Here is a 12,941-nt window from a genome sequence, read left to right as displayed (position 1 = left end):
AATCAGACGAGTGTTTTAATTAGGGCTAATATCCTCAGGGTGGCACACATACATACACACACACACACACACACACACAGACAGAGGGGCTCTGTGTGTATGACCAAGGCCTGAGAGGGGGGGCGAGGTTGCAGAGTGAGGGGGAGGAGGGTGTTCTGTTTGTCCAAACGCTCTGAGGGTTATTCTCATTTAGAATTTGTGAAACAGAAGTGTGTTTGTTACAGTATCAAGGGCCAGTGGGCTTTAATAGGTTGTGCAGATGTTTGAATGTCTTGAGTACTATTTATAAGAAAGGCTGTTGTGTTCAAGTCCAACTCCATGTCAGGAACCTCTCTTTACGGTTCTATTTTTACATAGGGCTTAGGGGTTTAAATTCGTTTATTTGAAAAGTACATGCTTGTCTCTCTATTCTTTTGTATTTTATATTGCGATGAGTCACTGTCATTTATTTACTGCACACTGATGACGAACATTTCATACACAAAGATTGCATTGAGATGAAAATGACCTTGAAATGACAGTGTAACTTTCAACGAAATTAAAACTATTTTTAGTCATTGTATTTTTTATTATAAATAGTAATAATACTGCGCTTGTACACAAGACATTGCATCATATCATTCTGTCAAATAATACAAAAAATATATAAAAATGAAAGAAACCATTGGAAAGAAAAAACACTTTTCTTTCTGTTACAGACAAATGTACAATTGACCGCTGAGTGCTTGTAGCAACCTTTGGATCTGTTGAGACATCCAGCTACCATTTAGTAAACAGACGGACACAGTATTCCTATAAGATATGTGATGTAGTAACTTAACTAAAACATTGCAGAAAGTTTAAGAATAATGTTGCAGAATTGTTTAGATACTTTAGAGAGAATAAATAAGGAAATGACGTAAACACCACACTATTGATCTTTCTGTTTTTGCAACAAGACAAACCAAAAGACAAAAGCAAAGAATAAAATGTAAACAACTATTTGGCTTCGTAATACTTCATACGTTTTTTTTGTTGACTTCTTTTTTTTTCCTTGAATCAATCTGCTCCACATGGGCTTGGAATGACTTCAATGGTTCACAATGTGCGTCCCACCTTTCCCTGTGGCTTTGCTATCATAGCAGTACTGACGATGTTGGTGGTTGTTGTTGTTGTTGTTTCTTTGTTTTGGACCTCGAAGCCTCCATAGGCACATGTAATAAAAAATTACTCAAACATGATTCGAATGTTTATCCAGAATGTTCTTAAGACACAATATATTTTTTGTTTAATCTGTTTGATGGCATTGTTGACTCGGAGGTACGTGATATTGCACTTCTGGTCAGCTGGGTTGGTCTGTGGTAGGGTGGTCCTGTTTTCTCATGTGTCTCTTGGTCGTGAGCCTCGTGACCTAATAGGCCTCTATGAGGGGGAACTGCACCCCTCGATGGATCAGCCCTGTTGCCCATCAAAACCCCTGAGTCCCCCCTCCCTCCTCCTCCTCCTTCACCTGTGACTTTCCCCAAAGTCACCCCTGAACCCTAGGAATCCCTCTAAAGCTACAAAAGATCAACGTTATCAACGGAACACAGTGAGAGTTCAACAGAATGTTTTTAAACACTGAGCATTTAACATAATGAAGGGAACGGAAGAGCTGTAGTATACATTACAGTTCTGTTTATGATGATGTCTCAAAGCTTCCTCTTTGATTGACATGTTTATTTTCTACATGTTTGTTTGTTTTGTTTGTTCCTCAGTATATGGTTGGAATGTTGTGTCACTTAGAGGGGCAGATCCTCAGGTGATCTCAGGTCTCAGATAATGAAGGGCACCTAAAAGGAAAAACAGAAGAGTTATGAGTTATCCTCAATTTAAAAATAAAGATGGTGATGATCACTGACAGAGATAAAGAGGGTTTGAACCATGGGAGCAGCATTATCATGGTGATCAGTCTAACAGTGCAGCAGCAGTGTGTGTGTGTGTGTGTGTGTGTGTGTGTGTGTGTGTGTGTGTGTGTGTGTGTGTGTGTGTGTGTGTGTGTGTGTGTGTGTGTGTGTGTGTGTGTGGTCTAGAGAGGGGAAGTGGGCAGACTTGATATCAGCCCCATTAAGGCTGGGTTAGGCTTGACACTAGAGGCCCAATACAAGTGAATCTGGGACAGAGTTCAATACTGCTTCCCCAGCTGACCTCAGCAGGCCCACACCACACACCTGTTTCTAATTGCCGCCCTGCCAGAGGATATTAGGATCCTTACACCCCCCAGAAAATACCTTTTCCCATTCTACAGACCTAACCGCACATGGGTATCCAGTCTCTGTGATTAATGACATCAAGATGTAGTGCCTCTGATGGGTTTGTGTGAGTGTGTGTGTGTGTGTGTGTGTGTGTGTGTGTGTGTGTGTGTGTGTGTGTGTGTGTGTGTGTGTGTGTGTGTGTGTGTGTGTGTGTGTGTGTGTGTGTGTGTGTGTGTGTGTGTGTGTGTGTGTGTGTGTGTGTGTGTGTGTGTGTGTGTGTGTGTGTGTGTGTGTGTGTGTGTGTGTGTGTGTGTGTGTGTGTGTGTGTGTGTGTGTGCGTGTGTCTTTTCTGTCCACTTACATATTTCTTAAAGATATTTCATTAGGCATTTATTTATCTCGGATATTAGGTTAAATATTCACTCGATACCTGCAGTCCTTTTTAAATCCGTAGCAGTCAGCTACATGGACGGTTGCCTTTGCTTTGAAGGGCGAGGTTGCTGCGAGGTCGAGAGACTGACCTGATTGGGTGACCCGTGCACAGAGGAAAATTGAAAACTGCAGGGTGCTCTAATCACGGCTGAACGCATGTGGATGACGTCAGTTTTTGAGAGTTACATGAACGTTTGTTTGATGTCAGAGTTAACCTTAGTGTAATGTTAATGTGAACTGAAGGGCCGCCTCACTGTTAAACAAGCCTCCCATAAGGAAACGTTCCAGGAGAGCCTATCTTACACTATCAGTACTGTTTGATAGGAATGAACTGAATTGCTGACAGGCGAGGTGAGGTGATGTGAGCTACAATATACCAAAGGACAGATATGATCCAATATACTCAGTGTTACTTCAGAGATAGGATCAAACAACTCTTCCTGTCTGAAACCCTGCTGTTTTTATTGGATGGAAACACGTCATGTGAACACTGCTAGAGTCCTATCAACACATTTGTCCTTTGTAAATGTATCGGTGCGGTAGACTTAAGAGCGGTGAAAGCTCAAGGCGGCTACAGTTAATGTGATTGGAGAGATAACTTCCTAGTGTTTAAGTGGTAATAAAAGTGAGCGATATTGACCTTACTTTGTCCGTGGTACTGCCCATACTGGTAGGAGGCCACGGGGTCCACGCTGTAGGCAGGAGCGCTGTAGGAGGACTGGCAGTAGGACTGGGAGTTGGGCAGCGAGGGGAGACTGGGGATGTTGGGGACACTGGACAGGCCCTCCAGACCCTTGATGTGCTCCAGACGCTGGGAGCAGCTGGCCCCCATGCCCCCGGGGGGCTCCAGGCCTCCTGTCAGGGGGGAGAGGGCGTAGTCACTCTGGGGCTGGTGGGGCACCCCGCCTGGGTTCAACAGACCCATCACCTGGAGAGAGGGAGGGAGAGGAAGGGAGGATGAGTTTTATTGACGTTACAGTGACATTCTTGACGTTCCATTCAGATAGGTGGTTAAGTGATTTTGGAACTTAGGCCTACACCACCTGGTTTCATATCTGAGGCTTTGGCAAAGCTTTGTGTTATGTATCATTCCATACCTCACGCCCAACCCCCACCCGTAACACATAGCAACACAGCCTAACTCAGACAGGAAGTTCCCCTCCACTGACATCAAAACACTTCCACCAGGCCTTTCCAGACAGGCAGAGATAGCTCCACAGAGGAAGAATTAACCAATTTGTCTCAGAACCTCTACTCCACTTATTTGGAAATTCCCTCCTGCCGCCGCTCCAAAAAGCATAGGATGAGATAAAGACTTATCACCAAAGATTTCCCAACACAGATAACATAGTAGACCTTTGGAAACAGAGAGAAAAACCTCTGGACCACAGGAGACAAGCTGCAGACAGAGAAACAGGCTAGGCTTTGACCTGTTGTTGATTAGCCACCCGATAATCGAATTTGGGGGAATATTTCTTGGCGAGCGAAGGACGGAAAAGAGCCGAAGGGTGTCGTTGTAGAGGAGGTTCAGACAGAACAAGCCGATAACAAACCCTCACTAACTTTATCTGGATAAGAAAGAAAGTTCAACAAAAGTGTCTAATAAACAGATAATAGCTGTGACTCAAGATCATCTCACTGAATAGATATCATATCCAAACCCAACATGACCACTTTAAACCTCCCTACCTCTAAATGCATCAAATCCCTCTAAACAGAGACCTCTAGCCTCTGTCGATGCCCTAATGAAAAGCAGGTTCACTGCATGTAGGGCTTTTCTGGCCCTATAAGTCACATATTATTCTACATCCACACACACAGATGGTCCCGCTTAAGTCATTTCCCAGGCAGGGGACAGAGGAGCCCATGTTGATTTTGAGAGGGGAGTTGTGTTTCTCGACCCCAGTAACATTTTCTCAAAAAATTACCTGCGTTTTGGAACACTCTGTTTAAACAGAAAAAGTATATGGACGGTTGGCGTGGTCTCTCCAAGAAACTACAGCTTTCAAAAAACGCTATACCTCTCTCTCTCTCTCTCTCTCTCTCTCTCTGTCTCTCTTTCTTGATCTCTCACTCTCTCTTCTCTCCTTGTCTCTTTAGCGTGACATGCCTCCTGGCTGAGCTTTGCCGGGGTGTTCCATGTTGGAACGTTGCCGTGTCCAGCGGCCCCAAATCAGCGTGTCCAGGAAAAGCCGGACAGCAGAGGAGAGCCGGGGAAGAATGTCGGAATGGGGGAAGTCTGAGATGTACAGGACATTCCTGCTTCTCTCATACAATATACTGTATATACAAATAAATGAGGACTTGACTTTCATACTGAGGAATGTGGAGACAAACATTGTAAGAATGTAGTCATGAGAAGCCTCCCGGTTTATGTACTGTGTGTGTGTGTGTGTGTGTGTGTGTGTGTGTGTGTGTGTGTGTGTGTGTGTGTGTCTGTGTGTGTGTGTGTGTGTGTGTGTTTATGTGTGTGTGTGTTTCCCTGATTGCCTAAGGTAGCTGAGTATTGACTGCGTAAGAGAGGGAGGTGTAGATAAACGTAAAGAAAGTCTCAACAGAGATTCAGGGAGGGGTAGTTTCCCATGAACCTTAAAACACACACTCTCACACATACATTATGGTTGTCATACAGAAGCCCTGTCAGTGGGATCTTGACAAACACCCTTGAAGAGGTTGTGGTGTGTTCCTTACAAATGGAAAACATGTGGGGGTCAGGCACCCCATTTATCAGAGAGAGAGAGAGAGAGAGAGAGAGAGAGAGAGAGAGAGAGAGAGAGAGAGAGAGAGAGAGAGAGAGAGAGAGAGAGAGATAAGGGGTGTTCGATTTGTAGAATTGTGTGTTGTGCCAACATGCAGCAAAAGTTCTCCACATCTTGCATGCAAATAATAATGATCAATCCGTCTTATTTCTAGTTTCTAAATAGAGTAGGCCTAGTTGATCTTCAATATACAGTCTTCATAACCATTTTATAAATGAAAGAACCATCCAATTTAAGTTAATTCATAATTTAAACTAATTATAACTATACATTCCTACATTCCACACACGTACCAAAAAAATGTAGATAGCCTGCACCAATTATATATGTAACAAAACATAGGAAGTAATCTACATAAATTACACACATAATTCAATTCATATTCGGTAGCAATCAATTTGGACACTGGAACCTTGATTTATTACCGTGCAAAAGCGCAAGGATGTTATGCGCGTGTTGATGGACTGAAGCGCCGGAAGATCTAGAGGCGATGATGAAGAGACTGGAAGCAAAACTATATTTGCCCTACCACATCAGAAAAATATTGAATATTGTCTGAAAATATTTAGTATTTGGAAAAGTTTTTCAAGACAATAAGCAGTCCCGACTGAGGTGAAGTTAGTGCCTCCACAATGACTGGTAAGAAATGACGAGAATACAATACATTTTCTTTGATAGACGATATCTCCCCTCCTTATGACTTAGCCTATTCATTGTCATTTAGATCAGTTGAACACAGTTCGGTAGATTAAACGGAACAAAATAAATGTCTCACAAATTACCAATAAGTATTTTAAACGTTCATCAATAATATCAAACATTTAAAAAATAAATCCTTTCCCACCATGTGACCTGTGTAAATGTCATTTTTGCCTAACCATGTCAGCCTCTCCAGTCAGTCATCCTTCATGTCCATATTGTCACACTCTCTAAAGTGACTCTGAAGCACTCTGTGTGTGTGTGTGTGTGTGTGTGTGTGTGTGTGTGTGTGTGTGTGTGTGTGTGTGTGTGTGTGTGTGTGTGTGTGTGTGTGTGTGTGTGTGTGTGTGTGTGTGTATTATTGTCTGAGGCGTCTGAAATCTCATTTTCTGCCTGTTAGGACAGCCCTTAATGTTTAGGTAAAGGAACGATAAGCCTCAGGCCTGTATAATTGGCCATAATTGTCTCATCTTTTCCTCATTCATTTGTCCTCCTCCGTGTCTGTCCTCTGTCCTTTTCAAGTCCTTGCACTCCACCTCACACCCACCTCCACCTCCACCTCCCGACATAGATAAGAATATGAACTGTGTTTCTGTGTGTGTAGATCCGTAGCTCCGTTTGACTCACCTGGGAAGAGAGGCCGTTGCCGATGGCAGGGTTCATGGGGTTGGGAGGGCCTCCTGACGTGACAAAGCTGTCGGAGTAGCCTGAGAAGCCGTGGCGTCCAGAGGCCAGGCAGTAGGCAGACCCCCCATCCTGTCCTCCCCCTCCTGAGCTCTGGTGGTGGCCTGAGGACGGGGGCAGGGGCTGGGGCCGGTGCAGCGTGCTGGCCTGCTCCGACACCGCTAAGTGAAGGACAAATAGAAAGGAAGAACTTCTTATTTACATATATTGTCTCTCAATTGACAGATTATTACATTGTAGTCAATATTTAACAATACATGACTTTGCCAATCAAGCTCAAGGGTCTGAACTCTGAGAGCAATAGCTGTATATCTGAAACTCACAGGGAGTTATTTAGCCTGTGGCCTTGTTTATAGCGTGTCCCACCTTGTGATATGGATGTAGGCGGATACGGGCTGTCAGACAGCTGATAAGGCGAGAGACTGGACATGGCAGAGGGCGGGAACCCCCCAGGGATCAGGTGATTGAAGGCCATGAGCTGACTAGCTCCAGCCTGCTTCCTCCACCGGGCTCTTCTGTTACTGAACCACACCTGGGGAAAGAGGAATACATGACATGAGATCTTACATTGTCTTAAACATTCATTCTCATATAAATTAATGTTAATGACTGTTATTTGTGCATATGTGTATATATCTCTCTATTAGTCAATGTATGTTTTTGTCTGACTTTGCGTTTTTTTAGTATCTGCTTTCTATGTATTATGTGTGTGTGTGTGTGTGTGTGTGTGTGTGTGTAAACCCTGTGTGTTATTGTCTGAGTGTGTGTGTGTGTGCGGGGGGGGGGGGGGTCATGTGTTCCTCTCCAGACCAGCCCATGTGACTCCTGGCTGCAGCCAACAAGACCCTCTCTATCTCCACATCTCATGCCTCACCACAGGAACATCATTTAAACATGGACTTGGCCATAGCAACACAACAATATTTTACACGGTTTTCCCCCCTATAAATTAATCTAACTAAAAATTAGCACTGATGGTTTTATTTCAGTCCTGTTCCATAGCCATAGAGTCACCCAAAGCTTCAAATACTGTAGTTAATGAGAATAAGAAAATCGTATTTGAGGACTGTGCTTTCCTCAAAACTCATATCCATTCCAACTAGCTCTCACAGTCTCACGTCAGAATTAGACTTTAATCTAAGTTTCTGAAACGTCAAATTTCAAAGTGTTTAAGGTTACGTTTAGGCATTAACTCCTAATTTCTAAGGTTAGGGTTAAGTTTAGGCATTATCTCCGAAATCTTAAGGTTAGTCATTAACTCCAAATAGTTAAGGTAGTGGTTAAGGTTTGGGATAGGCTTAAAACAAAAATCTCAAAAGCAACTTTCTATCGCTGGATTCAAACTAGCAACATTTGGAATCAGAGGCAGATGCAAAAGCAACTTTCTATCGCTGGATTCAAACTTGCAACATTTGGAATCAGAGGCAGATGCTTACACCCATCCGCCTCCCCGTCCACAACACCCTAGCAAAACCGAAACCTACTTGAACGTAACAGCGCTCACTGTTGCCCCTAGTGGCCGGTTTCCACGTCATCTCCCAGCATCTTCAGACATGGATGGACGTCAAATACTGACTTGTATTACGGGTGACCTGGCTGATCCATTCACAGGGACAGAGCGGTTAAATGAACCCATCCATATCAATAAATTAACATTTAACTGAACAGGCCCCCCTCTGACCAGTATGGGGGGGGGGGGTATGGCTGCTGCTGCTGAGAGTCAGTGTGTGTGACTGGCGGGACTCATGCTGATTCCATATGTAATAGCCCCATGCTGGGCCCGGTACAGCCTCCATATGGGAGCTGTTGTGGGGAATTTTCTGGGCCGTAGATCAGAGTTGGCCCTGCAGATTGGACCCCTGGGAAGACAGGATGAAGGGGCAGGCCAGAAATGTGTGCGTGTGTGTGCATGTGTGAGTGTGTGTGTGTGTGTGTGTGTGTGTGCATCCCTGTGTGTGATGTGTGATAAAGAATGTGTGTGTTTGATGTGTGTGTAGTCTACCTGTACTCTGGCCTCTGTAAGTTTGGCCCTCTGAGCCAGCTCTTCCCTGGTGTAGATGTCAGGGTAGTGTGTTCGTTCGAAGGCTCTCTCCAGCTCATCCAGCTGTTCGGCCGTGAAGGTGGTTCTACTGCGGCGCTGCTTCCTCTTCAGAGGCAGGTCTGGTTCCGACTCCACGTCTGACCCCTCATCTGAGTGGCTCGCTGCTCCAACAGATGCACAGTTAGGGCTCTCATGCTGTTAGTACAGTATCATTATCACAGGTAACAGTTACTGACGTTTTTTAAACTAGATTCTGTTAATCAAGTCCGTCGTTGTAATTAATAATTTGATCTTAACTGACTCGACTGGTTTATAGAAAAGTCTTAAAAAACACATCTTCAGTTTCTCATTGTCCCGACTACAGTGATCAAATAGAATGCAGGGAGATCAATAGGGAGAGTCCTCAAGAAAAAGAGGTGTAGTGATTCAGAGTGAGAGTGAATAACAGAAGGATGAATCCGTCCATCCACTTGAAGTGTGAACTTGTTTGCTTTCCTTTTTGCCCCATGCTCTCTGTTTACATAAACCTCTTCAGAGGAGGGGCCACCACCACCCTCCCAACGCCCTCCATCCCTCCCAATGTTCCCTCTTGTCTTGTGCACCAACAGACTTCCATTCAGAGGGGAATTCTGTGTGCTTTTATAAATAATCCCACAGGACAAGGTTCCCGAGGCGCGGCGGCAGTGGGATTGAGAGGACTAAGCGCCACACAAAGGCCTAATTTTGATCCAGGGACCGTTCGTTTTTTAAGGGGGGAAAGGGGGGTCAGTGACAGAGAGAGAGAGTGTTGGGGGGAACCTGCATTGTCTACAGTTGCAGTCTTGCTGGAGCCCCAGTAACAGTTGGGGATGGAGAGAGGGACTGGGCAGCAGCCCCCCCATACACCCCCCTCCACACCACTTGCAGGTGCATGCTGGTCTTGTTTGCTCAGAGAGAAACGCCGGCCCTTTAAAAGCTAATTCAGCAGAAGAGGCAGTGAATTGACGAGGCTCTCTAAAGCTACGGCCCAGTGGTAACACAGTGGTAACCTAGGGCAGGGCCAAGCCAGACAGACAGACAGACAGACCCAAGGCCAGGGAGACCCAGAGATCAGAGACTCTCCTCAGGCCAGGGTGACAACAGGCCATTGTGTGTTCAACGGCCAGCTTTACTCTGCCCCTCAGTGTCCCTGCGTCTGTCTCTGTGCACAGACACGCATATTTGTACTAGAGCTGGATGATATGGACAAAAATCCTTGCCTGAATTGCCTGAAATGATGCAATATTGATAAATAGAACGATACTTTATAACATTAATGTGCACCACGTTTTTTTTAAATTATCCAATGCAGCCGTTTTTTTACCTCAATATCAAATCCTTTCTGAGTAACAATTAAGTACCTTACTGTGATTGTTTTAATTTAAAACAGTCAAAATAAACAAAAATTGCTTCTTAGGACTGTCTGGGAGTCGGGAAGGGGAAAACTGAAAACTAGCTGTTATTGGCAAAGGTTTGAACTCAAGTTTTATTGGTCTATTAACTACTTTACCGCCTGGTGATGTCACCAGGCAGGGCGAAGCTCCATCCCACCAAAACAGGCTGACATTTTCTAACAGCTCCTACACTAAAAGTATTATATATATATATATATATAAAATCAAATCAAATCAAATTTTATTGGCCACATGCGCCGAATACAACAGGTGCAGACATTACTGTGAAATGCTTACTTACAGCCCTTAACCAACAGTGCATTTATTTTTAAATAAAAAAGTAAAATAAAACAACAACAAATAAGTGTTGAGAAAAAAAGAGCAGAAGTAAAATAAAATAACAGTAGGGAGGCTATATATACAGGGGGGTACCGGTGCAGAGTCAATGTGCGGGGGCACCGGCTAGTTGAGGTAGTTGAAGTAATATGGACATGTGGGTAGAGTTAAAGTGAATATGCATAAATAATTAACAGAGTAGCAGCAGCGTAAAAATATGGGGGGGGGGGGGGGGGGTTGTTGGTGGGGGGGCAGTGCAAATAGTCTGGGTAGCCATGATTAGCTGTTCAGGCTTGGGGGTAGAAGCTTGGGGGTAGAAGCTGTTGAGAAGTCTTTTGGACCTAGACTTGGCAGTCCAGTACTGCTTGCCATGCGGTAGCAGAGAGAACAGTCTATGACTAGGGTGGCTGGAGTCTTTGACAATTTTGAGGGCCTTCCTCTGACACCGCCTGGTATAGAGGTCCTGGATGGCAGGAAGCTTGGCCCCAGTGATGTACTGGGCCGTACGAATTACCCTCTGTAGTGCCTTGCGGTCGGAGGCCGAGCAGTTGCCATACCAGGCGGTGATGCAACCAGTCAGGATGCTCTCGATGGTGCAGCTGTAGAATTTTTTGAGGATCTGAGGACCCATGCCAAATATTTTCAGTCTCCTGAGGAGGAATAGGCTTTGTCGTGCCCTCTTCACGACTGTCTTGGTGTGTTTGGACCATGATAGTTCGTTGGTGATGTGGACACCAAGGAACTTGAAGCTCTCAACCTGTTCCACTACAGCCCCGTCGATGAGAATGGGGGCGTGCTCAGTCCTCTTTTTTTTCCTGTAGTCCACAATCATCTCCTTTGTCTTGGTCACGTTGAGGGAGAGGTTGTTATCCTGGCACCACACAGCCAGGTCTCTGACCTCCTCCCTATAGGCTGCCTCATCACTGTCGGTGATCAGGCCTAAAACTGTTGTGTCGTTGGCAAACTTAATGATGGTGTTGGAGTCGTGCCTGGCCATGCAGTCATGGGTGAACAGGGAGTACAGGAGGGGACTGAGCACGCACCCCTGAGGGGCCCCCGTGTTGAGGATCAGTGTGGCAGATGTATTGTTACCTACCCTTACCACCTGGGGGCGGCCCGTCAGGAAGTCCAGGATCCAGTTGCAGAGGGAGGTGTTTAGTCCCAGGATCCTTAGCTTAGTGATGAGCTTTGAGGGCACTATGGTGTTGAATGCTGAGCTGTAGTCAATTAATAGCATTATCACGTAGGTGTTCCTCTTGTCCAGGTGGGAAAGGGCAGTGTGGAGTGCAATAGAGATTGCATCATCTGTGGATCTGTTGGGGCGGTATGCAAATTGGAGTGGTTCTAGGGTTTCTGGGATAATGTTGTTGATGTGAGCCATGACCAGCCTTTCAAAGCACTTCATGGCTACAGACGTCAGTGCTACGGGTCGATAGTCATTTAGGCAGGTTATCTTAGTGTCCTTGGGCACGGGGACTATGGTGGTCTGCTTGAAACATGTTGGTATTACAGACTCATATATACAGTGGGGAGAACAAGTATTTGATACACTGCCGATTTTGCAGGTTTTCCTACTTACAAAGCATGTAGAGGTCTGTAATTGTTATCATAGGTACACTTCAACTGTGAGAGATGGAATCTAAAAAAATCCAGAAAATCACATTGTATGATTTTTAAGTAATTAATTTGCATTTTATTGCATGACATAAGTATTTGATCACCTACTAACCAGTAAGAATTCCGGCTCTCACAGACCTGTTAGTTTTTCTTTAAGAAGCCCTCCTGTTCTCCACTCATTACCTGTATTAACTACACCTGTTTGAACTCGTTACCTGTATAAAAGACACCTGTCCACACACTCAATCAAACAGACTCCAACCTCTCCACAATGGCCAAGACCAGAGAGCTGTGTAAGGACATCAGGGATAAAATTGTAGACCTGCACAAGGCTGGGATGGGCTACAGGACAATAGGCAAGCAGCTTGGTGAGAAGGCAACAACTGTTGGCGCAATTATTAGAAAATTGAAGAAGTTCAAGATGACGGTCAATCACCCTCGGTCTGGGGCTCCATGCAAGATCTCACCTCGTGGGGCATCAATGATCATGAGGAAGGTGAGGGATCAGCCCAGAACTACACGGCAGGACCTGGTCAATGACCTGAAGAGAGCTGGGACCACAGTCTCAAAGAAAACCATTAGTAACACACTACACCGTCATGGATTAAAATCCTGCAGCGCACGCAAGGTCCCCCTGCTCAAGCCAGCGCATGTCCAGGCCCGTCTGAAGTTTGCCAATGACCATCTGGATGATCCAGAGGAGGAATGGGAGAAGGTCATGTGGTCTGATGAGACAAAAATAGAGCTT

At 45.0% G+C, this 12,941-nt stretch overlaps 1 protein-coding gene across 1 annotated transcript in view; it reads right to left on the bottom strand.

Annotated features, from left to right (window-relative positions):
• Nucleotides 1–1,776: 1,776 nt before the first annotated feature.
• The window catches only part of LOC311105556 (paired box protein Pax-3-A-like), a gene marked incomplete at both ends in the record, with an annotated part of 30,616 nt that continues 19,451 nt past the window's right edge, over nt 1,777–12,941 (bottom strand). Inside the window, 5 exons of the mRNA XM_084147732.1 lie at nt 1,777–1,811; nt 3,291–3,573; nt 6,731–6,948; nt 7,154–7,319; nt 8,790–8,989. Of these exons, the coding sequence (XP_084003858.1) occupies nt 1,777–1,811; nt 3,291–3,573; nt 6,731–6,948; nt 7,154–7,319; nt 8,790–8,989 (902 nt within the window). The remainder of the gene's footprint in view (nt 1,812–3,290; nt 3,574–6,730; nt 6,949–7,153; nt 7,320–8,789; nt 8,990–12,941) is intronic.

Source organism: Coregonus lavaretus (genome assembly GCF_964263955.1).
Source record: "Coregonus lavaretus genome assembly, chromosome: 30".
Classification (NCBI taxonomy): Eukaryota; Metazoa; Chordata; class Actinopteri; order Salmoniformes; family Salmonidae; genus Coregonus; species Coregonus lavaretus.
This window is presented reverse-complemented; position numbering and strand designations above follow the sequence as displayed.